The 26,565-nt window shown below is 38.7% G+C and overlaps 7 protein-coding genes across 7 annotated transcripts; 4 read left to right on the forward strand and 3 right to left on the reverse strand.

The window, feature by feature from the left end:
- The first annotated feature begins 1,562 nt into the window (after positions 1–1,562).
- On the forward strand, positions 1,563–4,200 carry LOC110755380 (classical AGP protein). Its single transcript, XM_021956567.2, has 5 exons — positions 1,563–1,863; positions 2,262–2,373; positions 3,471–3,542; positions 3,632–3,849; positions 3,947–4,200. Exons 1-5 carry the CDS (start codon positions 1,754–1,756, stop codon positions 4,047–4,049), a joined length of 615 nt encoding a protein of 204 aa, XP_021812259.1. The 5' UTR covers positions 1,563–1,753; the 3' UTR covers positions 4,050–4,200.
- Positions 4,201–4,243: 43 nt separating this feature from the next.
- On the reverse strand, positions 4,244–5,762 carry LOC110755379 (putative glycosyltransferase At5g03795). The gene is made up of 2 exons (XM_021956565.2): positions 4,941–5,762; positions 4,244–4,814 (listed from the first exon to the last, which is right to left on the reverse strand). Exons 1-2 carry the CDS (start codon positions 5,750–5,752, stop codon positions 4,328–4,330), a joined length of 1,299 nt encoding a protein of 432 aa, XP_021812257.1. The 5' UTR covers positions 5,753–5,762; the 3' UTR covers positions 4,244–4,327.
- A 1,487-nt stretch (positions 5,763–7,249) lies between these two features.
- On the forward strand, positions 7,250–11,106 carry LOC110755369 (Gut esterase (DUF1350)). The gene is made up of 10 exons (XM_021956549.2): positions 7,250–7,660; positions 7,780–7,849; positions 8,500–8,624; positions 8,885–8,993; positions 9,091–9,154; positions 9,250–9,305; positions 9,779–9,886; positions 10,074–10,223; positions 10,361–10,531; positions 10,679–11,106. The coding sequence occupies exons 1-10, from the start codon at positions 7,431–7,433 to the stop codon at positions 10,910–10,912; spliced, it is 1,317 nt and encodes a 438-aa protein (XP_021812241.1). The 5' UTR covers positions 7,250–7,430; the 3' UTR covers positions 10,913–11,106.
- A 68-nt stretch (positions 11,107–11,174) lies between these two features.
- Positions 11,175–14,208, reverse strand: RAD52-2 (cobalt ion-binding protein). Its single transcript, XM_021956551.2, has 4 exons — positions 13,676–14,208; positions 13,554–13,591; positions 12,865–12,956; positions 11,175–11,586 (listed from the first exon to the last, which is right to left on the reverse strand). Exons 1-4 carry the CDS (start codon positions 14,029–14,031, stop codon positions 11,449–11,451), a joined length of 624 nt encoding a protein of 207 aa, XP_021812243.1. The 5' UTR covers positions 14,032–14,208; the 3' UTR covers positions 11,175–11,448.
- Positions 14,209–18,017: 3,809 nt separating this feature from the next.
- On the reverse strand, positions 18,018–20,099 carry LOC110755371 (ARM repeat superfamily protein). The gene is made up of 6 exons (XM_021956553.2): positions 19,581–20,099; positions 19,360–19,487; positions 19,080–19,238; positions 18,817–19,002; positions 18,409–18,615; positions 18,018–18,291 (listed from the first exon to the last, which is right to left on the reverse strand). The coding sequence occupies exons 1-6, from the start codon at positions 20,050–20,052 to the stop codon at positions 18,268–18,270; spliced, it is 1,176 nt and encodes a 391-aa protein (XP_021812245.1). The 5' UTR covers positions 20,053–20,099; the 3' UTR covers positions 18,018–18,267.
- A 209-nt stretch (positions 20,100–20,308) lies between these two features.
- U2A' (U2 small nuclear ribonucleoprotein A) lies at positions 20,309–23,849 on the forward strand. The gene is made up of 8 exons (XM_021956555.2): positions 20,309–20,534; positions 20,640–20,680; positions 20,820–20,949; positions 21,064–21,269; positions 21,799–21,972; positions 22,532–22,582; positions 22,678–22,848; positions 23,487–23,849. Exons 1-8 carry the CDS (start codon positions 20,453–20,455, stop codon positions 23,490–23,492), a joined length of 861 nt encoding a protein of 286 aa, XP_021812247.1. The 5' UTR covers positions 20,309–20,452; the 3' UTR covers positions 23,493–23,849.
- Positions 23,850–24,309: 460 nt separating this feature from the next.
- On the forward strand, positions 24,310–25,971 carry LOC110755383 (uncharacterized). Its single transcript, XM_021956571.2, has 5 exons — positions 24,310–24,828; positions 24,906–25,082; positions 25,188–25,271; positions 25,368–25,449; positions 25,540–25,971. The coding sequence occupies exons 1-5, from the start codon at positions 24,445–24,447 to the stop codon at positions 25,770–25,772; spliced, it is 960 nt and encodes a 319-aa protein (XP_021812263.1). The 5' UTR covers positions 24,310–24,444; the 3' UTR covers positions 25,773–25,971.
- Positions 25,972–26,565: the final 594 nt, after the last annotated feature.

Consider the following 26,565-nt stretch of genomic DNA (forward strand, 5'->3'; position numbering starts at 1 on the left):
TGTCATATTCTTCATGACGCCTAATTGACGTCATTAAAACATCATCCATGACCTCGTGGACGCGTCATGGAAAGTATAGGACAATACACAGACCGCGTTGTTGAAACATCATTCTATGACGCGTAACAGACACCATGTTTTAAAAAAAGTTTCCATGACCCCCCCTTTTGACGACGTGTGTTACAACGTCTCGTCCGCGTCATTAAACGCCTTCCATGACGCAAATCAGACGTTGTGGAAGGGTTTTTGTCTTGTAGTAAAAGCAAAATCAATTCAATTGAACTATTTAATTAACCCTAAATAGCCTAAACATCGTCAAATTGAACTCAAAAATAGCTCAACATAATCAAATTATACTTTAAAAACAGAATCTATTCAATTCACATTTTAAAACATATCCAACCAATTCACATTAACCCTAAACCCTCAGTACCGCTCAATTCACAATTTTATTAACCCTAAAACATATCCAAAACATAATTAATAAATAATTTATAAACTTAATGAACAAAACATAATTGCTAGATTAAAACCCCAACTCAAAGTTTAAAGTTTCGAAGTTCAATTTCAAAAATTGGGTAAAAAATTTACCTGAAGAGGAGGAGATAACGATGTAGAGACGATGATGAGTGACTGAGAGAGGCGGTGAGGTTGATGAGTGTCTCTCTGGAAGGAAGAGACTCTGATACTCAGATGAGAGACCAAAGAGAGACTGAGATGAGGCGGTGAGGTGGACTAAGAGACTGAGAGCGGCAACGATGATGAGTGACTGAGAGAGGTGGTGACATTGCGAGAGAGAGAGAGAGAGAGAGAGATGAGATGTGCGAGTGATTGATTTGACAGCTAGGATTGATCGAAACTAAGAAATCCTAGCTGTTAGTGAAAATAAAATGTTTATAAATATTTAATTAAATTATTTGCGGTATACCGCAAAATTGAGATTTTCATAATCGCATCGACAACCGCATAGTGTGGTCGGTTCAAAAAACAGCAAATTACGGTTGGTTTTGCTGTGATGACGATTTGATTGCGTGAATAGTCGGTTGGTAACTGCGATTTTGCGGTATATCGGTCTAAAATGTCAGCCCTAGAGAATATAGGAGAGGGAGAAGAACAATGGCTTCCTCCACCTCAAAGTGAAAACGGCACTAAGAGTGTTTTCAGGAAGAGAGGAGGCTTAGGGTTTAGTTTTCCTCTCCATTTGTAACAAGGTGAGATGTTTTCTAAAATAAAATTAAAAAAGGGGGAAGGTGAGACATGGAAGATGAGATGATAGTGAATTACTTGAAACAATAAGAAAATTAAAGCAAAAGTAACAATCAATTGAAAGTATATCATTTTAGCTTTTAAGGTAAATATTAAAAAATTTGTATTCATTTTTTCTACTCTTGATGCTGGTAAAATTTGTGCAAAATATTATGAATGAATTCCTATTTACCAAAGTTACTTTTGTGGATAATGTTTCTCAATCAGTAAATAAGATCCTAAGGAAAATGAAAAAAGATTGATGAAGAAAAAAGGACAAATAGGAAAATAGTATAGGATATAGATTACATTCGAGAAGGTTACGGAAAGCGGGTAAGTGCTGGAGCGTTTGGTCAGAGCGTGGGAACAATTTTAAAGACGTGTCCGATTCGGTAAATTCCCATCCCAAACCAAAATCAAAGCAACGCGGTGGTGGATTTTGATACCTCCGCAGCGGAGTCAGACGAAGAAGGAGACAGAAACTGAGAAATTGAGAGAGAAGACGGAGATGGCTGTGAACCCTCAACTGTTCCCTAATGGCATGCCTGTTCCTTTTGTGAACGAGATGTTCGTTCTCGCCAGAGACGGCGTCGAGTTCGAGGTCGATAAGATTCCTGGGTTCGTTCTCACTTCTCAATTCCCTTCTCCTCAATCATCTTCATCATCATTCAATTTGCCATATTCTCTTACAAGTTTGATTTAATTGATGCCTCTCCTCCTCTTTGAAACATGGCCTTGCGCCTTAATTTGATTTTGCCAACACTAATTCATTCATTCATTCATTCTGCTCTTTCAGTACCGAATTTGAATAAATAAAAATTATGGGGTATTGATTTGAAATTTGATTGAATGTATGCCCAAAATCGTAGCTTGATTGATTTGTGTTGGGAGGGTGCAAGAATAAAAATGAGTAAATTGTTAATTTAATCCCATTTCCTGTTCTATTGGAGTGGGAAGATCGCAGTGTAGCAATTGCATAATTTGGTGTTGAATTGTGTATTGCCTTCGACTTTCAGATCTGATGGTGGTCGTCTTAAAGCAAAGGGGACAATCTACTTGTCAAATATACGCATGGTTTTTGTTTCAAACAAGCCTGTTGGAAACTTTATTGCTTTTGATTTGCCCCTGGTATGTGATACTTCGTTTTACCTCAACATTGCTTTCCTTCCATCGTTATATTGCGTTTTCTTTGAGAGGTTCACTTGTAACTGAGTCAACTCGCAAAGTTTCTTTGCACCTAATGATTCTTCTGTAACCCTTTTTGTGTGATTGTGGGGTTTCCATGACTTGTGGTTTTGATTTCCTGCATAGTGAATGTATCTTGAACAAAGCTTCCGACTTTTATTTTGATGCCAAAATATGTTAACAAAGGAAGTTTTAACATTTATTGTTCTCTGGTGTAAGTCTCTGGACTTTTGTTCTTATTTTAATTGTGATTATAACTGTGGAAGGTAGTCTCAAGAAGAGATTGGGATATTTTTCCTACGGTAGATTTAGCGTGTACACATGGGAAATGTTCAGGGTAAAAAAAATAGCTTTTAGGTTAAGATTAGAGTATTGTGAACTACATTCAGACTTTGTTTATGTCAAATACTTGTATTTGATGTTACTTCTGAGTTCTTCTTTCCCTTTTATTATAAGTGTGATTTAGATGAACTTTGATGATTTGTCTGCAATATATGTTACTTTGGGCTATTTAACATAGTTTGTAAAATCCTTGATACAATCTTATGATTGGATCTCAAGTGCTCTCTTAGGTAGGATCCTGATTTTGAAAACCCAGCATCTAACTTCCATTATCTAACAAAGAGTAATTCAAAATTATAATATATTTAATCAACCTTTTATGTCACAATTTTGTCACAAACCTACAGCCAGCCATGATCCACCACTACAACAATCCTAATTTTCCCAGTGAATCACTTTTATCCCACAGCAGTAATTTGCCACTATTTCTAACGACCGTTGGATATTATCCTATCCAACAGTTGCCGGGTTTCAGGTGTTCACTGGTTCCTAATTCTAGGGCCTCAAGTGAGTGCTATTATTATTATGTGTAAGGCTTAAAAGTGCTGTTGTCTCTGGTGATTCACTTGCTTGTTTGAAGTTTGTAAGGATTCTTTTGTCTTGGTGCAGTTTTGGCACAAATTTGATGTCTTTTGCTGTCGCTCTTTTATATCCATTTATTTGCATCTCACTGACCTTTGTGTTGGTTCATTGTTCAGCTTTATGTCCATGGTGAAAAGTTCAATCAACCAATTTTTTTCTGCAACAACATTTCTGGTCAAGTGGAGCCTGTAAGTATATAGTTTAGAGGATTTCAATTATTGTACATAAACCCTTTTATGATTTTGGAGATCTTATTTGTCTTGATGACTAATTTTAGGTAGTTCCAGAAAATCAGCATGGGGCTCTTTATTCCACTCACTCATTCAAGATTTTGTTCAAAGAAGGGGGTTGTGGAACGTTTGTTCCGCTTTTTTTCAACTTGATCTCCTCAGTGAGACAATATAATCAACATCAACACCCCAATGCAGGACCGCAGCCTCGTGTTGATCCTTTACAGGCAGCGCAAACTCCTGTTGATGAGATGATGAGACATGCGTAAGTGACATATTTTGCACATAATTGCCATGTGTGCTTGTAGTCAAATGGATTTAGAGAAGGATCGCTGGTTAAACTATGATTTTTTATTTTGCAGGTATGTCGATCCTAATGATCCAACGAGGATCTTCTTGCAGCAGCCTACTCCAGAGTCTCAGCTGAGGCGGCGCACGTACCAGTCACAGCCCGCAGGACAGTAAATGTAGTTTTAATTATAAATAAACGTACATGTTATAAGAACCTCCAAAAGCGTGCTGTGTAACCGAATTATAGAAGACTGTTTCTACTTGTATATTCACTGAGATGTCTATTTACTCTTTTATTGTGAAGAAGAATCCGTTGAATCTTTCACTGTGGATGGATTACATTTTGGCCATGAATATGCGATTCAGAATATGGTGCAAGCCATACATGGCATGGCACGATTTTATGCTTCACAAGTGTAAAAAATACAATTTTCAAAGCCTCAACCATTCAATTAGGAAGACAGACGCAGGGAGCTCCTTTTGAGCCACAACTGGTAAGCAGTCATGTAGAAAGAGTCATAGCCCTTAGGAGTCTCATACCAAACAAAATGCCTACGAACTTTATACAAATTATGGTACATGCTCATGTACTTTCGTCTTGTTATCGACAACAATGTCCTCTTCAACAAGGCAACATCGCCATTGTTGACAATAACTGAAAACTTGCTCCAGTCCAATACATTGGCAAATGGAAGCTCGTAGTGGTTGGAAATTATAACAGGAACGCACCCATAATGTATGGCATCGCTCACCCTAGCCGTGTTGACCTCATAGCCTTTAACATGGAGGCAATACTTGCTCCTCCTAAACCCCTCCTCATAAGGGTAAGATGGTTGCCCTGGGAATATATCCATGTATGTGTCATTGCCCCATAAATCTACCAGCTGCTGCCGGATCTTAGAGTTTTGATTTCGCCCCGCAAAGTACACAAGCTTATCCCTGCATCCGGAAAAATTATGTTGTTAAACTGCCAATCTAAACAATCCAAAAATAAAATATATCAACTAAAATGTTGGATTACAAATACAAATCTCAATTGAGGAAAGTGCGTGATTTAAGGGTTACCTGGCGTGTGGGGGGTTGAGGGCATGCTGAGGAGGGCGAGGCCAAACTTGGGGCAAGGCAACATCTTTGTGGGTAACATAGAATCTTTGGAAGTAGCTGGAGGAGCATGTGAGCTGAATGGCATTGTTGCGCAACCCAACATGTTTGGAGGAGGCCTCTCGACAAACAGAGTGACAGCAGGCATAGAAATGGTCAGACCCTAGAGAGGCATTCCAGAAGGGCAAATCTTGGCTGATGCTGGTGGTGTATCGGGCAACAAAATCTGCAATGGACGGCTCAGAATGGACACGTGGGTCGTTTCTGAGGAGATTGACTGAGAAGGGTAGGAAGAAGAGATGGGCTTTTTCTGGGTTGGTGGTGATGAGGGAGCTGCTAAGCAGAGACAGCTTGAACATGTGCTCGCTGAAGTAGTTTCCGAGTTTTGGGTCGAATGGGTTTGGGTGGGGAAGGAAAATGGAAGCAGAGGAAGCAAAAGTAGAAGAAGCAGAATTGGTGGGATAAACATAAATCTTGAAGCTTTGGATCATATCTTCAAAGTCAGCAGCAAAGAGCTGCCAGTTGTGGTAAGGACCTGAATCTACAGGAAGAGTGATGTGTGGTGTGGGAGGAGAAGCTGAGAGACGACCCAAATTGGAAGGGCTGCCTTCTTCTTCTGACGAATGGAGGAGAAAGATGGCAAACCATGAAGCTGAAGAGACTGCCAGCAGCAGAAGCGCGGTCAGGAGCAGCCGGCGTTTGAGTTTAGGCATTTTGTTCAAAAATAAGCACACAGACTTCATCTTTGGTTGTCGATCCAGACTTGCTGCTAGCATAGAGAAGCTCGCTGAGTTGTCACAAACCGACGATAAATAATACAAAGGATTAAAAAAAAACATAAAATCCACCTAAAATTACAAAACATGCCATTTATTTGTTTTTAATTGACACCTTCAAAGATTTGGTTTACACATGAATTTATTAATTAAAATATGAATCTCTAATTAACTGAAATCATACAATATTGAAATCCTAATAAATACATTTCTATGTGAAATTATTCAACCATTTTTTTGGTATTTCCTTGAGCAACCCGAAGTTGGCATACAATAGAGAGGAAAGAAAGCAAATTTCGATACATGAAAGTAAGAACATGCTCCAATAAGGATTTTATGGTGTTGAGGCCCAAAAAAGCCAAGGTTGGGTTCAAATATATTGAAACCATAGAAATTGTGAGAAAAACTTGGAAATTTTTATTGAAACTTTGGAGAATGTTTATTTAGTCAATTATCTATTAGTTTATCACAAAAAAAATTAGAAGGAAATGCATTACATGATGGATTTAACTGATTTAAGTTGATTATACAACGAGCTGACAAATACTGTGAGTGTAGAAAATATGTAGTAATTAATGAAAAAAGATTAAACACACTATAAATCATTTATATATAATGATTTACTACAATATTTTACACTTTATACATTGTATGGTAAGATACATGAGTGACTTAATACCACATAGAGTTCCTATGAGGTTCAAATTTTTCACTATCTTCATCATCTCTATGTGTAGAGTAAGTGTATTGTGAAGAGCAGTCATCAAATGATAAATCCCCAAAATAGTTTTGCATGTAATTGTTAACATGCCATCCATATAAATATAAATATTTTAGCATATTATCACAAAAATATAAGTGATATGGCAGTTAAGGTGTTGGAGGAGTAAAATGGGAGGGGTTCAAATCCCCTTTGTGTTTTTTTTCTCCCTTGTTTCCCCTTTTGTTTTTCTTTTTTTTCCTTTTTTTTTTCCTTTACATCGATATTTTCGATATTTTAGCGATATTACATCGATATTTTGACAAAATATTGCTGAAGTGTGAGCGAAATTATCAACATCAATATTTTCCGATATTATCGTCAATATTGTCGATATTTATACGATATGTACATGGATATGTTCCGAAATATCTGTGATTCGAAAAAACTGAAATATCCTCGATATTTCATCGATATTATCGATATTTCAGACTATGATGCTAAGTGAATTGTTAAATTGTAAAATGGAGAAAGATCCCATGAAGTGAGAAAGGGAGATGGAAGAAGGAAAAGAAGACAAATGAGCAAATAAACAAGCAAATTTCACACACCATGCCAAAAAGAAGAAACATATCAGAAAAAGAAAAATATATATATCAGTATTAAATTGCACCAAAATTAATTGAGTTGTAATAGGAAATGCCTAATTTTCTAATTATTTGCTAAAACTTGTTTATTTTATATTGGCGTTTGACTTCATTATGATGAACCAATGAAGAGGGGCGTTTGGAGGGTGTGGGGCTTCAGGTTGGGCCACATCACCATATTTTCTGATTATTTATGTTGAAAGCTAAAGAAAGAAGATGAAACCAGCTTCTCCATTTTGAAGAAGAGTGACAGGAGAGTGGAATTTGCAGAGAAGATACAAGCTTTCGTTGTTGGGTTACAACAATTTGACGTCTTTCACAAGAAAAAAGCATGGCCAGTTGGGTAAGGAGCCCGCAGCCTCATCCCCATCTCCATCCTCATCAATCTTTCAACAAGCGGCTGCTAATTCAACCGCAAAGTCGTACTTTCAGGCTTTCAAATTCCCATCGCCATCTTCGGAGGAGAATTTACTGTAACTATGATGACGATGCCACCAAGAAACCATCACAACCGCAAGCTCCACAGCCAACTGGGATTAAGCTCTACTCTGAGATTGAGAGGTTATGTTTTGTTATGCCCCTTTCTTTCAGCTCTGTTATGATGGCTGATGCAATTGTTTATTTGCCATCGGGTTAAATCTACCCTCCAATTCAAAGCTTGTTCTTTTATCTACTTCCAGATTACTTACGGAGACTGTGAGGCAATCCCAAGGTCGCTGGGATGGTTCAAGCGACTGGACTCAAGTGGAGGTGTAATTTCATTTCATTCTCTTATTGCTCTTCAGATGATCACACGTTTGCTCTTTTTTTAGTGCACAAAGCTTTTCTGGATAAGTTGACCAATCACCGGATTTCAAATTTTGTTCTCTTATGTTTATATGCTGTGATGAATTATGTCTTGGGAATCATTTACAGGTTGTTTATTTAGTTAAAAGGAGATTATGCAGGTGAATTCTAAACGCAAATTGGCTTTAGGTTGAAACTTGATCGAATTTGCATATTCTTTTTTTTAAGTTACAAAAGCAAGATTTATAATATTCAAAACCATAAGAACAAACAATATATGTCAAACACCCCACACAAATTATGCTCTCATTAGTAAGGACTGAAGCAGCCAGATAGTTAATCTTAGTGGACATTGAAAATGAAAGACGACTAGACCAACCAGGTAGTGGCTGCAAGTGTTAATCCAAGAAACTTTCTCGAGCATTTCATAAAAGTCTGACTTGAAAGCCGGCTAACAATGTTTCAAAGGAGTATGTGTTGGACAGTGTCTATACAAAAGCAGCCTCTCTCTCTCTCTCTCTCTCTCTCTCTCTCTCTCTCTCTCTCTCTCTCTCTCTCTCTCTCAGTGAAGGATTCGTAACCGCACTAAACCAATCTATCATTATCTATCTCAGGGGGCATGGGTTCTCAAACCAAAAACCTCAGAACCCAAGGCCGTTGTACATTTTATTGGTGGCATATTTGTTGGAGCTGCCCCTCAGCTTACCTACCGCATGTTTCTTGAGCGCCTCTCAGAAAGGTGAGATTCAATTCAAACTTTGGTTGTCTGGTAATGAGCTTGTATAGTCCATATCATGCTAGTATAGCTATGTAATACATATGTACACTTTGGATCCCTATGTTACATGATTCAATCTGTTTTCTTTAAAGGTCCAGAGCATTGTGGTTGTTATAGAAAGTTGTGTTTGGTCCTAGTGTATCTACTATTGGTAGATTATGATGGAGTTTTCTGCTTTTGAGAAAGAAGAAAAATATGATGCAGCCTTTTCTGTGCTGTAGGGGTATTTTGGTGATTGCAACACCATATGCTAGTGGATTTGATCACTTCTTCATTGCAGATGAAGTCCAATTCAAATTTGATCGGTGTTATCGGTTTCTTAAAGAGACGGTGTGTTTTTATTTATTATTTTCAGAATCTGTTTGTTTGTTGTTCTGCTTAATTTTCTTCCCTAGGTAAACAAAACCTAAGATTCTTGATTATACAGGTTCAAGATCTTCCTACTTTCGGCATTGGCCATTCTTTGGGATCTGTCATCCACCTTCTGATCGGTATTGCCACCTTTTCGTTTTTACCTAACAAACTGTTCTTACGGGTGCAAATGATTGGGGTTTTATAAATTCACTACGTTAGTGACTCCGGTCAGGTTCAAGATATGCTGTTCAAAGAAATGGGAATGTGTTGATGGCATTCAATAACAAGGTATTTGACCTCCTGAATTCATTATTATACATGTCAGAACTTGATGAGAAGAAACGAAATTGAGATAACTAGAGGTGGAATCCTCTCTTTTAAAAATTTAAAGGTGCAGCATTTCAGCTCATAATTCTATAGAAAGAAATTTAGCAGCACATCCTTTATATTCCCCCTTGTTTTTGCCTAGTTTCTTTGTGTGACCAAGAGGATAGAAATTTTCAAGATTATTTCTTTTTTAACTTTTACATTTTTCTTCCAATTCTTTTTTCATCTAGGCAGAAACCAGTTGAATTGTATACGTTCTTTTCTTATCTCATGCCCTCAACACATGCATCATGTTTACTTCATGGAAAAGGAACAAAAAATAAGAAGTAAAACTTACACGCAGACACCTGCAGAATCACTCTATATATGGTTTGTCAAACTATTTCTGTACAACGTTTGAGATTGAAATTTTGTGTTCTTCCTTGATTTAACAGGAGGCAAGCTCAGCTGTTCCTCTGTTCTCACCTGTTCTTGTTCCAGTGGCTCAAGGCCTCGGACCAATTTTATCACAGATTGCATCATCACCAACGGTCCGCTTTGGGGTGAGAGTTCTATTATTAATGTCTTATATATGTGCGTGTCTATATATATGTATATTTTAGTTTTTGAACCATGCCACATAGAGCTTGATTATATGATCATCTCATCAAGTAAGTGCATTTATTCATTTCTAGCCATTAATATGTTTAGTAACAACTGTCTCATCAATTCTTATGAAAATGCTTCCAGGCAGAAATGACTTTGAAGCAATTTGAAAACCTTAGCCCTCCCATCATGAAGCAAGTTCTTCCTTTAGTTGAGCAGCTCCCTCCCTTGTATATGGACTTAGTTAAGGGAAGAGAAGATTTTGTTCCAAAACCTGAAGAAACTCGACGACTTGTAAGCAAACCTATAACTATTTACAAGTTAATTCTATACTTCCCTTAATCAAATCATTGTACTTTTTTTATTATAAGAATTCAAATTTGTGTTAAGGTTTACAACTTACATTTTCCATTTATTGACATTTTCTTCAGATAAAATCATACTATGGTATTTCCAGGAATCTTCTGGTGAAGTTTAAGGATGATACAATTGATGAGACTTCGATATTAGCACAGTTGCTAAGTTCAGAGTCAGCCATCAGTTCTATGCTAGACATGTCAATTCGCTTATTGCCTGGAGATCACGGGCTTCCTTTGCAACAGGTGATTTTTGTGCCAACCATTTAGTGGGGAATATATTTCCATAGCTTTTACTTATGGAAATGTATGCGTAGAATCCCTGAGTGCAGTTCCAATTTGTCCATCTCTGTCAACGAGACAAGCGATTTAGATAATATTTCTGTCGTGCAGGCCCTCCCAGACGTGCCTCCAGCAATGGCAGATGCAGTAAATCGTGGAAGTGAGATGTTGGCCAATCTCACCGTGGGGACGCCATGGGAGACAGTTGCTAAAGAAATAGGCAACTCATTAGGCGTGGATTCAAAGATCCTTCGTGCAGAAATATCTAAAGACGTAGGCCTGCTTGTGGATGTGGTTGTATCTTGGATAGCTTCCAACACAGTTCCAAAGCTTTTGAAGCCGTGAAGAGTTGGACAAACAATAGCATACACATGAGAGACAGCAATTGTTATCTCACTTAGACAAGGATATGATATTTAACAGGACAATGAAAGGAATTGATTTGGAAACAAAGTCTTGTTCATATTCAGTTTTATCCTCATTTCATGTAATTTCAGAGACGCCCAATTATAGAAGTAATCAAACATGTTTTTACACAACCAAGCCTTTGTTTAAATGCATATATACATCATTTGTGGTTTGTAAGGTGTGACAGAAACAACAAGCATTTTGAAACAAGAAGACTCTTCCATTTGATTCATAAATATCTGACTTTGTATCTAATGTCTACAGCATTAGACATGAATGGATCTGCAGTGTTCACACCTTTATTTGTTTCCCACAATCCGACCCATATAAATATGAGACCAGTTTATAAACTTTATATGACAGCTCATTTGTCAGATATTTACATCAACAGGCAGAACGTACTATCTGACTTCATAACGAACTAAACAAAAAGATGCCACAGTGAGCAGGTCAACCCTCCTGCCGTCCTGCGTCTAATCTTCATGATACAGATAGAGGCCAAGGCCAAACCGAGCACATGCTCTGCAGAAAGCTATTTCCTCCGCTGCGGTAACTGGATCAGCATTGTGGCCATCACTGGGTGATACTGTTCCAGTTGACTCACGGTGTGCCTGAAATTGGTGTGTCAGAACATCTGTAAGAAATTAGGACTGTAATAAAACATCATTCATGTTCAACTCTATCGGCCTAGGGTCAAGTCGCAAATAGCCAAAGTAACACTGGATAGACTTCTTTTTTCTTTAATTATGTCACTCGTGTCTTGTTAACTGAAAGATCGAACTTGGGGCACCTTAGAGCATTTGAACTTGTAGAGATAAAGGATATGAAAAGAATCCATGGCAGTTAAATCACATTAAACATGGTCAAAACCCCACTTCCCAAAAAAAAGCATCCAAGGAGTAATTGAACACCAAGTTACCTCACTGCCTTTAGTTTTCAACTGGAAGAGACAGACAAATTCTAATTATTTACTTCAGTTCATTCAGTTGCCTTGTTTCAATAGTGTATTGTCCAGGGTAAAAGGTTTGTGCCCCTTTAGATATCATCTACTCGCCTGCAAAAACATTTTCTATCCCACCCAAGTCTATCTTAGAAACCATTATGAAAATGCTATAAAGCACATCAGCAAACAAAATTGACTAGAGGAAAGAGGTTCTGTTAATAATCCTCTTTACACTATCATCATCTTGGCTATTCACAACAAATAAGATCCCCACAACTTGTGTGGAAGCAAGAGTATCTAGTCAATTGGCTACTCTCAAGACTGCAATCACAACTTCCCATAAAGACATAATTCAGCGATTTCCAGCCCTTTGCATATCATACACCTAATGTAGTACAAAAGGCAATCACCACACCTAACTCCCAGAATACCAGGATCATCATCAGAAAAACCTTAGGTTTCAATAGACTGTCTCCCTAACCAAAGGAGGTCCCTAGATGCTTTAGCACTTAAGGAAAATTCATGGAGATCCCTCAGAATTAAATACAGAATACTCTGAAAGAGATCAGTTGATTCCCAAGTTCTTATGCCATCTCTTTTTCATCATGCTTAGCATCTTTCAAAACCTCGGATTCAACTGAAATCATTATTCAGACGTGTACAAAATTAAAGTTTATAGATCATAACCTTCAAAACCAACACATTCCCCTCTTAGTGGAGTATAAAAGAACCAGCTAATACTAAGGGAATTTTTCACAAGATTAAACATAAGACCCAAAAGTGCTAGTCAACCACCACCGAAACCACTCACAACAAGAGACAGAAAACAGAGGTAATGAAGTAACAACTAAGGTGGAATGAGTATTGTTGAACAGCATTATTAGTTAATAGACATGATATAAGGTAATATAGAAATACACCACTCTAAATGGAAGAAGAGCAATACCTCTCCATCAGATCCACGTATAGTGACACGGTATACCACAGTCACACTTCCATTGTCAGAAAATATTACATCACGGATTTCTCCACACCATCCTGCCAAAAAGAGTGTTAACAAGTAATAACATATAGAGAATTATAAACATTCAAAGGGTGGAGGAAATTAAAATTAGTTTACTGTCGGAAATCCACTCTAAATGGCAAGAGAGTAGTTGGCAAAGTTCCTGCTAATTGATTTGAAATGGGTTGGTAACCTTAGGACTCTACCTCAAATTCATAACGCATTGGGGTTTGCAAACCAAACGAATTTGAATCGAGTACAATGCTGAATGCAATACTATATAATGACTCACTAGTCACCGCTAGAGGGCCCAAGCATTTGTATGTGCACATAATATGACATGCCCTTGCCAAAATGCATGAGAAAAATGAAGATGCAGATATCTAATTGCTTGTTGAAAGCAGACATGGATGGATGCATAAGTTGATGAATAGGCTATGGTACTATAGAAAAAACAATAGCAGTTGAAAACACACCAACTACGACGCATTGGTTATAGAAGGGAGTAAATTGATTGCCTAAAATTGTCTGAAAATAATAATTAAAAAAGGTCGAAAGTAAAATTGAAATGATAATAACAAGAAGAAACTGTGATGGTCAAATTGAGAAGCTGAGGTGAAGAGAAGACACACCAGGAGCGTAGAAGCTCAACATCCGGTTCGCATGGTACCTACCCAATACAAAAATACACAAACTTTACATGAGATTTGATTGGAAAAAGAGAAAATCAACAAAACCAGAAAATGAAAACTACCAGGGGATGAAGGTGGAGTGATGGTGAGGAGGTGCTTGGGTGATGTTATCAGGGATTCTCTTGTTGAGGTCTCTGAGGATTTCAGCGAGAGGGCGGGTGATGCAGGAAGAGTTGGAAGACGAAAACGACTTGTCTAACGGCACCACATAGTTGGAATTGGGCACTCCCCCTGCCTTCTTGCCGCCATCGCTGCTGCTGCTGCTCTTGCATGCGATCATACAAACCCCGCCCGCTCTCCTCCGAGCCCAGATTCCAGCTCCGACCAGTCGGGACCGGAGCCGAGCCTCACCGGCCCCAGAGAAAACGGGTACGGACTTTGGGAGCAAGGCATTGCTGCTATTGGTCTGCAAAGCCATTAGAAAGTCCACGAGCAACAACAACAACAGTAACACAGAAAGTCTCTCTCTTTCAAAGATTCAAAGTCTGGGATGGACTGGTGGATGCAAAGATGATCGATCGATGGTTCAAAATCTAACAAAATTGCGAGACGTGTCTGCAAAGATCACACCTTTTTTTTTTCTGAGTATTTTTCGTTGGGGTTTTTCTCATTTACTTACTAGTCTTCCTGTCCGAAACTCTATGACAGTGACAGACCTACTACCATACCCGACCCGACCCCGCAAATGGATCCAGATCCTAAACCCCTCTCAATCTAAAATTATTTTTTGGTTGTTGTCAAAGGACTAACAGCATTTAGTTTTTTTCAAAAGGGAAAAAACTTTGTTGTGGCATATCTACAAGCGTTGGATTGGTTGAATCGTCTATATTTTATAAAGAGTGCTGCTATTTCTATCCACATGTTCTATTTCCCCGCATGCTTATCTTTCCAGCCACCATATAAGAAATGTCACCTAAACTTATACCTCAATTTCAATTTGTCACTTTAAAGAAAAATTTAAGAGAAATGTCACCTTAATTTTTTAAAATTCATGATTTGTCATCTGACTTTAATATCGTTCAATTTTTCATACATTTTTAAGGGTATTTTAGTATTTTCATTTCCAAGGGTATTTTAAAAATGGAAAAAATCATTATAACCTTTTTTTTTTTATAAATCTTTTAAACAATTAAAATTGAAAAAAAAAAATTATATCACCTTCCCCCTCCCTGTGCACCACTAGCGGCTCCAACCAACCCTGCTCACCTTGAAATCCATTTCTCCTTCCCTCTTCACAACCCCTTTCTCCTTCTCTATCTACCATGAAACATCTACCCTCCTCCACACACAAATTTCCTCAACCCACCCAAACCGAGTCCACCTTTTTCTTTTTCTTTTTTATTTTTGGTATTTTTCCATTTCCATGCTCAAATGAACACCAAAAAAAAAATTATACATGCAAAGAGAGAGAGAGAGAGAGAGAGAGAGAGAGAGAGAGAGAGAGAGGCTCATGTCCAATGTGTTTTGGGGGTAGGTGGGGGAGAAAGGGAAAGAGGTCACTTTTTTCTCTCTTTTATTTTCTTGAAAATAGAAAGATTAAAATACTCTTAAAAATGGATGGAAAACTGGATGATGTTAAAGTCATATGACAAATCATGGATTTTGAAAAATTAAGATGACATTTCTCTTAAATTTTTCTTTAAGATGACAAATTGAAACTGGGGTATAATTCTAAGTGACATTTCTACAAAAATCCCTTTGAAAAAACACAAACATATCTTTCCACCCCCATTATTCCTAAAATACCCTTTAATATTTGCCATTGTTGGCGCTAAATCTGAACAGATAGAGATGAGTGCAACTTACAAGAGATGTGGACGATCTAGGAGATCGATTGAGTGGTAAATGGAGATTCTTCCTGTCTTCAGATGCTGATCCTGAATAGAAGATAAGTGAAGCTCGTGAGGTCTATGGAACCGGTGTGGAACTAGCCTAAGACCCTCCGATGCTCAAGTAAGATTGTTTTTAAGAGCTCTTGCTGTTGACCATATAGAAGTATAAAAATCAAGCTGAAAAGTCTTACCCCTGTATTGTAGTGGAGGGGCCTATTTATAGAGGGCATTTTATATGCTCTTGGTGCTCATTTTCGATGTGGGACTCGTGGGAGGGCCTTCTGAGGTTGACACGAGTCTTTAGATATTTTGGGCGGATACTTCGAGGTTGATTCTCTACAATCGGTAAGGGATGCCGATTGTAGACGAGTTGGGCTCGTAATGGCTGTTCGCAGCTTTGAGACAATGCCATCGGTGGCCGATGCCGATTGTCCGAGGCCTTGGGTACTTGGGCGAGTTTATAAGATCCACGTGTCATTGTACGAGTGGAGGGTCAGATATGGTACAAACAGTAGTCCCCCAAGTTGCCGATTGAGAAGCTTCTCGGTTGGGGACTTGAATGTGTATTCGGCATTCTGACCCGGACACAATGGTCTCATAGTTGCCGATGGTGGTATGTAGTCCCCCAAGTGCCCAAGCGAGTGAGCTTGGATAAGAGACGGCATGATGTGCCGATTATTGCAAGGGGTTAGTGAAAACTCATGAATATGCGGCTGTCGTTCGGCACGAGAGGTGAGTGAAAACTCATCGATGTGCGCCGGCCGTTTGACACGAGAGGTGAGTGAAAACTCGACGATGTGCGCCTGCTATTCGGCATGAGAGGTGAGTAAAAACTCGACGATGTGCGCCTGCCGTTCGGCACGAGAGGTGAGTGAAAACTCAACGATGTGCACCTGCCGTTCGGCACGAGAGGTGAGTGAAAACTCATCGATGTGCGCCGGCAGTTTGGCATGAGAGGTGAGTGAAAACTCAACGATGTGCGCCAATCTGTTGGCGCTAAATCTGAATAGATAGAGATGAGTGCAACTTACAAGAGATGTGGACGATCTAGGAGATCGATTGAGTGGTAAATGGAGATTCTTCCTGTCTTCAGATGCTGATCCTGAATAGAAGATAAGCGAAGCTCGTGAGGTCTATGGAACCGGTGTGGAACCAGCCTAAGACCCTCCGATGCTCAAGTAAGATTGTTTTTAAGAGCTCTTGCTGTTGACCATATAGAAGTATAAAAATCAAGCTGAAAAGTCTTACCCCTGTATTGTAGTGGAGGGGCCAATTTATAGAGGGCATTTTGTATGCTCTTGGTGCTCATTTTCGATGTGGGACTCGTGGGAGGGCCTTCTGAGGTTGACACGAGTCTTTAGATATTTTGGGCGAATACTTCGAGGTTGATTCTCTACAATCGGTAAGGGATGCCGATTGTAGACGAGTTGGGCTCGTAATGGCTGTTCGCAGCTTTGAGACAATGCCATCGGTGGCCGATGCCGATTGTCCGAGGCCTTGGGTACTTGGGCGAGTTTATAAGATCCACGTGTCGTTGTACGAGTGGAGGGTCAGATATGGTACAAACAGCCATTATAATAAAAATAATAATAATAAATTTCTTCAACCCGGATTTGGTTTGGTTGGTTTGATTGGGCCCCAATTGTATTTATAAATCATCATTGTTTTGTCCCAGCAAATAATATTTGTGGTACCTTAAAATATCAAGTGTTCTATACCTACCCCGAACTAAATAAGCAGCAATTTAGTTGGACATTTATTTTCAAAATAAAAATATGTTTTTGCGAAAATAAAAAATTGTTGATTGGACGAGGTTCAACTACTCTCCTAGAAAGAGGACCAAGCATCAAATTGCTACTTTTGTTTTTCAAGTCTCTACAGAAGATATCATTTTCGATTCTGGATGACAGGACTAAATCTTTTTATTATTTTTACCAAATACTCAAATTAGCTTAAATTTTGCGAAAAGTAGATTTGAATGGTACTATAAAGACGGCCTCTTATTTGAAGATGCAAGAATATTCTCTCTTTGTTCTGCGCTGGACTAATTTTAATGGTAATCCGTTAGAAACTTGTTCACGAATGCGCAGGCTCAGCTGCCCAAGTCAAGATGCTTTTTTCATTGCACGACAAACGTGAGGTCGACAGCGCTTTTTAAATGGACACCAAAAGTCAGTCGACTAATGAGAGTGAAGATCCTTCATCAGTTGATCAAGTCAAGCAGACTTTTGAGCAGCAGCCTACAACAAAGAGGAACTGAATCTTCCTTCTTACCTCATCAATACATACTTGGTACAATTTATAGAAAAACATTGTTTTTGATCCAATCTCCAAACCCATATTTCGCCTCTATTTAACAGTTTATCAAGAACTCCCCCAAAATAGAAGAAAATACAACAGAAGACTAAATGTGGATGTGTAAAAAATGAAAAATGAAATCACATCAAAACCGATCAGGTCGAGGCGAAAGCACACTGCTGATGGCAAAGCGGAAGTTTGCCGTCTATCTTTAAGGAAATGACTGAACGTATATAAGCAATGCACATGTGCGAAATCGGAATGAATCTGGAAGGATATGAATGTATCAGTATCAATTCATTTTCCAAAAAGATCAAGTTTAACATGTAACATTTCTGCCCATGAAGTTTCTTCTGTCAATCTATGAACACGAGTTACAACCAAAACCTAGCCCTTAAATTTCTTCAAGGGAAAGAGTACATCAAAATGTTCGATATATACAGATCCGTGATCAAAAGCATCGCATAAACACGAGTACCAGACGTCTCCAAGTTAAGTAATGTTGGTGAAGGATCGCATTCCCATCATGTGGGAACCTGCCGTGTTACCTGTCGTTCAGAAGAGTCTAAGTCAAACAAAATTACAGGATGCTTGTTCAGATAAGACCAATCAAATAGACAATTAGTAAACATATTACAATCCAAATCACTTAGTCCAGTAGCCACCTTTTCCAGCTTTCTATAAAAAATCTGATGCACTTCACTCCGGAGTCTTTCCACATCCATCACATAATCCCTGTGCTCTTCCTCTACCATTAAATCCTGCAGCTGCTGCCTCAATCTCTCCAATGCACCATCCAACCCACAAAAGTCCTTAAAAACCAGAGCTTCCGTTGTCTTGAGTTGCAGAAGATTCTTAAGTGCAACAAGCGCCTGCTTATTTGCAAATGAAGAAAAACTGATTATCATTACTGGCATTACAGAATCACCTACGTTCTAGTCTAACCAATCAGCAAAGCAAGAGCAGTAAGCACATCAAAATATAACTAGAATGACTCAGGCATGTCATAAAGATGATAACTGAAATTCAGCAACAACAACAAAATGCAATTACACTAATGCTTAAGAAAAGACCTTCTCTTGCAGATCAAGGTCAGCGGATGATGTTAGATCAACCACAGACTTCAAGAAAATGCGACTACTGAAAAAGGGTAGCTCATCCTTCTCCTTATTTTCCAATTGACACTCAGCAAGATCACCCAGAAGGAACACAGCTTTTCTACGAAGTCTGATATCAATGATTGATTCACTCATAATGTTCTACAAGCAGAAATGACCGGTTTAGAAAAATAGACCACTCATTAAAATGCTTTGCTTTATTCATTTTAATTAGTTACCTGAAGGAGTAAATGCCCAGCTTCCTCATAGAACAACTCTTGGCCAGCTACATTGTTTCTGATCAAGGCCGAAACAGCATACAACGCTTTTGTGGCTTCTTCAGCAAAGTCAGATTTCACCATCTTCATTAGCTTGGACAGTGCCCCAAGTTCCAGAACCTGATGTGCTTGCAATTTAGTCAAACAAGTCTTCTTAACTCCAATACCCGAAAGTAAAACCTCTACGCACACAAAACATAAAAAAAAATTCAAAAAAGTTCATGCATATTGCAGAGCATACCTGCTTCTGAACAATTGGGTTATTTTGACTGGCCTTCCCAAGCACCCATGCAGCCATTTTCCTTGTATCTGCATCAGAATGATCAAGCTCTCGTATAACCACAACAAGCCCCCCAAGTTTGTTCAAATCTGCAAGACCCCAAGTCAACCATTTCACTCACTTCAATTTACAACCACACAAGACACAAAACCCAAATCACAAAAATCACAAATCGCACCTACCATTTGCATTATCAATTGGCTCCACAAGTATCAGAAGCTCCTCCAGCGCGCGGTGCCGATCTTCCAGAGACAAAGACGAATTGCTCAAGTCATTTATCGCAACCTGCATCAACTGCGCATCAGACGGCGTCTTCAGCTCGTCCATGAGCTGCTTTATCTCGACCTGACGGTTGCTCAGGTCGGTAGGAGACAATTTCTCAACATCTCGCGCCGTTTCTTTCAATTGAACGGGATCGGAGTGACCTATGGCCCACTGTAACATTCCTTCGAGCGAGGAGAATCCGCCGTCGGCGTCCAGGTCGGCAACAGCGGTGTCGTCGTCCCGAGCCTTAGTCTGAGTCTGAGCCAGAGCCTCCTCTTCTGCAGTGGACCAATATACCCCTCCCGACCTGTTAATATTTCGCTCTGCCCTCACCGCCATAACCATAACCATCACCATCACCACTAACATCCATGACCTCACGCGCCCCATCTCTTTCTTCTTCTTCTTCAGTGGACTGTAAAACGGACCGCTCTGCCCGTTTTTATTCTAGAAAAATAATTATACACATCATCGCGTACAACGTGCATCGTTGATCTTGGATCGGACGGTTCTTAGAAGTTTGATTGCGTGGCAATTCTTTTGCGCCTTTTATCTTTTTTGGGTTAAGCAAAACGGTGTGGATTGAAAACAAAACGACGCCGTAGCCAACTAGGAGCGCAATTAACCAACAGTAGAGTGTGCCTGTCGCTTAGTTAGGTTTTCAACCTCCTCCGAGCTCCGACTAAAATACAGAGAGGATAGAGAATAGGGAGAAGGTTTAGGGTTTAAGACCAGGCAAATAGCGAAGTAGCGAAGAGCAGCGAACCAAGACACAGAGAGAGAGAGAGAGATGGTGAGGCTCACTGCAGACTTGGTATGGAAAAGCCCTCATTTTTTCAATGCCCTTAAGGAGCGAGAGTTAGATCTTCGAGGTATTTTCTTTTCCCTCTTACGCCATTCCTAATTCTCAATTCCTAACCCTACATTGATTCTGTTAGGGTTTATAATTCAAAACTCTTTCCCCTCTTTGTTCTCAGGTAATAAGATAGCTGTAATCGAAAACTTGGGAGCTACAGAGGTCAGCAATTTACTCAACTGAATTTGTTATCGTCTCAAACCGTAGTTTATTTCATGTAGATGGTTGGTTATTTATGTGAAGCTGCTTCAAGTTACTGAATCTAGTTAAGTGATATATGTTTTCCCTTTAATCTGAACAGGACCAATTTGACACCATTGATTTGTCTGACAATGAAATTGTCAAGCTGGAGAATTTACCCTATCTTAATCGTTTGGGTACTTTGATTATCAATAACAATCGAATTACCCGTATCAATCCCAACATTGGAGGTAACTGAAATACTTTTTTCACCTCACTCTCATGCCCAGAATGTTATCTTGTGTTAGTAATTTTATATGTTTTTTGTGTGTTAAATATTAAGTGTTGAGTTGTATGTATTGCAGAGTTCTTGCCAAAGTTACACACCTTAGTACTTACCAACAACAGGCTGGTCAACTTGGTAGAGATTGATCCTCTTGCATCCCTTCCGAAGTTGCAGTTTCTTAGCCTGCTGGATAACAACATCACAAAGAAACCCAATTACAGGCTGTATGTGATCCACAAGTTAAAGTTGCTTCGGGTTCTAGATTTTAAGAAGGTGAAAAACAAGGTGAGTCATTTTTAAGTTATCAAACTCATGTTTTTCGTTTTGTGGCATGATGCTTCTTTTCTCTATGTTGGTACCAATTATGAGCTGGTATAACGTACTTATGGAACGCCCACTACTTTGTGTCTTAAGGGTGTTTGTGGTTGATTATCTTTTGCAATTCCAACTATCATTTATCCTAAACCTTAAGATGTCAGCCAGACTCCTAGTTTAGGTTACTGAAAAATAAGTTTCTGTAATGTCTGCTCACCCAAACTTTGGATTACACACTATTATTCTTATTTTGTACCTTCAAAAAGCTTTGCTCCTTTCAAATGCTTGATCTGTTGAATCAAAGGCTTCTGCATATTTTCGACCTAGTTTCACTAAAAAAGTGGAAATATGGAATGCTCCCCCAGGAAAGGTCCTGGGTTCAAGTCCTAAAAAAAAGGTGGAAATATGGAATTCTGTTCTGACTATAAGATTTAGCTAGTTCCTTTTGTATCTATTTACCTGGATTGTTTATTCTTTGGTCCTGTTCCATCAATCATAGGAGAGATTGGAAGCACAAACTTTGTTCTCATCTAAAGAAGTTGAAGAAGAGACTAAAAAGGTATCCGCAAAAACTTTCGTGCCAACTGAGGTTCCAAATGTTTCAGACGTTGCCGAGGAACAACAGACACCAAAAGTAGTTGCCCCCACTCCCGAGCAAATTATGGCTATCAAGGTAATCATAGCTATCAAGTTTTTACCTAGTTGCATCAATCATTATATTCTGTGACCAGGTGCTGGAAAACCATGTCTTTCTCACCTTGTGGCTGTTCACCATTCAATTACTTTTATAATCAAGCAGTGATGGTTTTACTTAAGAAACAACATTGTGTTGAATAGGCTTGGACTCAATGAAAATGAACAACTTTTTTTTCTTTTGAGAGAACCAGATTTTGGTTTGGGATGAACTCCTGTAAAATGGTACATTGCATGTCCATACTAAATTTTCTGCTCTTCACTGATTAATCAAATCCTACTAGTAAATGTTGTTTGTATATTGGAGTGATATCTCATACACATTACATCAGTAGTCGCTTCAAGTAAAATTAGATATTTCAAGATATCCAATGGTGGAAATTCACAGAAAATTTTATTTCTTCTGGAAAAGTAGAAAAAATTTTCTTTTGTGATATATTTATTGTTTTATTTCTGGGGTTATTCCCCTATTTTATGGCTAATATGTGGGGTCATCTTAGGTTTTCTGTTGTTTCATGTATTGTTTCATCCTTGTCCAGGCTGCCATAGTGAATTCCCAGACTCTTGAAGAAGTTGCAAGACTTGAACAGGTGCTTTTTGTAACCAGAGAAATTACTCATTGTTTTCTTGAATGTTTATTTCTTATTGTTTGTACATTGACATTTTACTCGTTTTGCATGAGTAGGCACTGAAGTCAGGTCAGCTTCCTGCGGATTTGAAAATCTTGGATGATGATAACGAGACAAATAGTGTTAAAGTAAATGATGATCAAATGGACGTCTATAGTGAAAATGAGGCTAATGCACCAAAAGATGTTGATGAACAGAAGAAAGATGAAGCAGAACCCATGGAACAGGTACGAATGTGCTTCCTATGACTTTTGAACTATCTTATCTTATCTTAATCTTTATTCTTTTCTTCATCTCTGTGATATTGTAGAAAGGTCTTGTTTTCTCTAGGTAAGAAGGTGCATTCAAGTTTGATGGTAGTAGTGTTAGTGATTCCAAATATTGCACCTGTGAAAAGAGAACCCTCTTTTAGAAGCAAGAGGGACTGTGTTGGATTACAAAATTGTCATAAAGTAAGAGCATCGGGACTGGGGAGAAGTAAATAGGATACATTTATTTTGAGCCTTTATCTGCTTATTTCTTAAGTTGAATTCATTTCACCTTAAACATACAATTATAGCTCCCATCTGTTTTGTTGGCTTAGGTTGTGTGGTGATTCTGTGATATGTTAGATTGTGTAAAAGGTTACAGATGAATCCATTTCCAGATGGATCTTTGTTGTAAATTAGTACTATATCAGCATTTGTTATGCAATATTCTATTGTCTGTATGATCCTAAATGCTGTCTGTCAAGGAAAAATGTTTGCACCTCAATGACACCCCACCCCCTCCATTCATTGCAAGTAGGTTGGTTAGTTCATATGATATGATATTTTGTTGGTATTTTTTGGTTCTAGTATTGATTTTTTTTTCTTCTCCCTTGCAGGAGTAGAAGAATCGGTTCATATTCTGGTAGCATAAAGCTTGTCCTATTTGAATCCGTTGGTGGCGACCGGCGTATTTTATGATTGGGAAATGCTGCTATTTCTGGAACTTTGTTCGATATATCAGGGACTTCTGCCTGTTAGACATGAGAACAACTCTTTTGCCGTAGTCAACTAATGCTAGTTTTTCCCCTCCTAACATTTGTCTGGGAGGAGAGTGGGAGCCCGAGTGTTTGATTCATATCTATGTATTCTATGATACAAGTTTTACTCCGAGATTCAAGTAGATTGCACCATTTTTAGTCCTGTTTGGGCCATTATAGTTATTATAAACTGTTTAATGTTATATATTCGTTTTTCTCTCATCTCATATTTTCTTTAATTATCAAAATACAAACAGAAAAATTTAAAACATCATCACCTGGGTAAACATTGGCTTTTTTCCTATTAGATCCAAAAACATTTTTCCTGTTGATAAAAAATAAAAGGCTTGATCAGATTAAAAAGGAAGAAGGAAAAGGGTTGATTTTCTTGGCTTGGTTTGGTGTGTCTTCATATTCTTTACTTGGAGGGGTTTGCTGTTGCTCTTAAATTGAACTCCCACAGATATCGTATTATGATAACAATGGAATAAATATCTTAAATTAGGGTGCCATCCTTGGGTGATGGGGGAAGATCACACATGTTCAACCTAGTGCTGCCCGTATTATATTCGTCACTTACATTTCAAGTCATTTCCTCTTGCAATGATCCCTTTTTGTTTCCCTGGTCAGTTGTTTCTTCATCAAGCTGTCTTGGAAAGAAGTGAAAACAGGAAATTCTTTGCTCCAGTGCCGGGGAAATTATGTTCGTGCTCATTGTGTGGTCTTGTGGAGAACAAGATGCAAAAACCAGAGCAGCCAAACAAAAAGATGTGAACAAATAAAGCTATTGCTGCCCTTTCATCTTATAACTGTAATTATGATAGCCCAACTGGCATTGGCTCTAGTATGTCTTGTTGCGGCATGGATGCCATTTCTGTGCTTGAGTCCTCTAAAGGGATGGTCTTGGTCACGGACCTTATGTTCATGGCGCCTAAAATTTCCCACTCTTTCCTTCAGCAGCCACAAGCACAGAGAGATATCTTCCGAGTCTGTCAGCCGTCCTTGGCTCACAGCCACCACCTTCGGTGGCCAGTGCTGCACTCACGCACATCACGAACAAGAATGTTCTGAATTGAACGAGGATGATTTGAAGGTATTGGCTTCTCACATAGACGAGACCGATGGCAGTCCACCATGGAAGCTCATGATGGAGCACTCTACCCCTACTTTGACATACCAAGCTTGGTACAGGGATCCACCGGTAATATAAACCCAATTAACATGTCCATTATTCACCACGAATGTGTCTTTCTTTGTAACACTGTTTTCAAATTTCAGTTAGGCCCTACGCAGTACCGTACAAGAACCGTATTCGAAAATGTATCACCTGAGTTGCTGAGGAACTTCTTCTGGGATGATGAATTTAGACCCCAGTGGGATAACACGCTCATTCACTTCAAAACTCTCAGAGTTTGCCCCCAAACTGGTTCCATGACCGTCCACTGGATTAGGAAGGTACCACCACATCTGATTTTACACACATTTTGCTAGAACTATTGTGTTTTTCTCCCAACCCAGATTTTTAATTGCAATTAGGGTTTTTCTCCCTAAATGCCACAGTTGCCATTGTTCTGCAGTGATCGAGAATATGTCATAACCCGGCGTATCTGGGAATCTGCTTCTGGATATTACTGCCTATCGAAGGTTTGATTTTGTCTAAAATATTTCAAGCTTTCTTTCCATAGGTCCTGTCCAGTGACAAAATGCCATCTTCTGATTATATGTTTTCATATATTCAAGGGAACACCATATCCACCCATACCAAGGTCTAAAAGACCAAGACGGGTAGACAATTATTATTCGAGTTGGCATATAAAATCAGGTACGTATTTTAGATTTTGGTATATTTCTGTTTACCCAGTTAGAAATCCTTTTTTTGAGTAACATACAGATATCGAAACAACTATTTCAGTGAAGCCTAGGAATGGAGAGCAGCATAAAATGGCATCAGAAGTGCTTCTGTTTCATCATGAAGATATAGGCCTCCCGAGGGAGGTTGTGAAGATGGGTGTTAGGGCAGGAATGTGGAGTCTGGTAAAGAGACTGCATCTGGGCCTGCAGATTTACCAAATGGCAAAGGAAAATGATGGGTCTCCTTCGAATTATGCACTTATGGCAAACATAACCACAAAGATTAAAAATTAGATGATTTCTTCCCACCATTGTTTTGAGTGGCGAAAACATCACAAGTGCAAAAAGTGAAGTAAAATAATAGAGAGCTCCCTCAGAACTTGTAAAATCTTCAACATGACTTTGATTTAGACAAGGCTGAAACTTATATATATTTGGCGTTCAATCATTGGGAGCTGCATCAAATCAAAGACACTCTTTTTCACATTTCCAGTAAAACATTTTCTTTGGTCAAAAAACTTTTTCAACTCAAACGTGATGCACATAATGAAAAGAACGAATGAAAACGAAAGGGAAAAACAACAAAAAACACAAAGAATCAAAGATACACATACATGTCAGAATTTGTTCGCATAGGGGAAAAGGAAACGAAAGAATGGCTGAAAAGAAAAGACAGGCCACGGAGAATATCAACGAACAGACAAATCAAGCAAACAAAGGGGGTTTGGAGAAGATGTCCCCTTCAAGTTCAGCCATTAGACGGCGGCTGCGTGATTGTTTGTTCTCGAATGAAAATGAAGGCCCCTTTTATAGCCAAAACATCGTAACCGTGATGAACTCTAGACCTAACCCGGGTTTTTTTGTTGTGTCATTTTTGTGGGCTTGTGGTTTTTGTTGGGTCTATTTTCTTGTGGGCTTCTTCTTTGGTTCTTCTTTTCTAAAAAAATAAATAAAATAAAATGAAACGAAATTATGGTGTGTTTATTAATCAGGAATTGAATTCCACCAATAGAGAATTCATGTGTTTACTTCATATCAAGGAATTGAAAAGTAAGTGGGGCCCACACAAAATTAGGAATTGAATTTC

The sequence above is a fragment of the Prunus avium genome, chromosome 1, assembly GCF_965620075.1.
Source record: "Prunus avium chromosome 1, drPruAviu1.hap1.1, whole genome shotgun sequence".
NCBI classification, from domain to species: Eukaryota; Viridiplantae; Streptophyta; class Magnoliopsida; order Rosales; family Rosaceae; genus Prunus; species Prunus avium.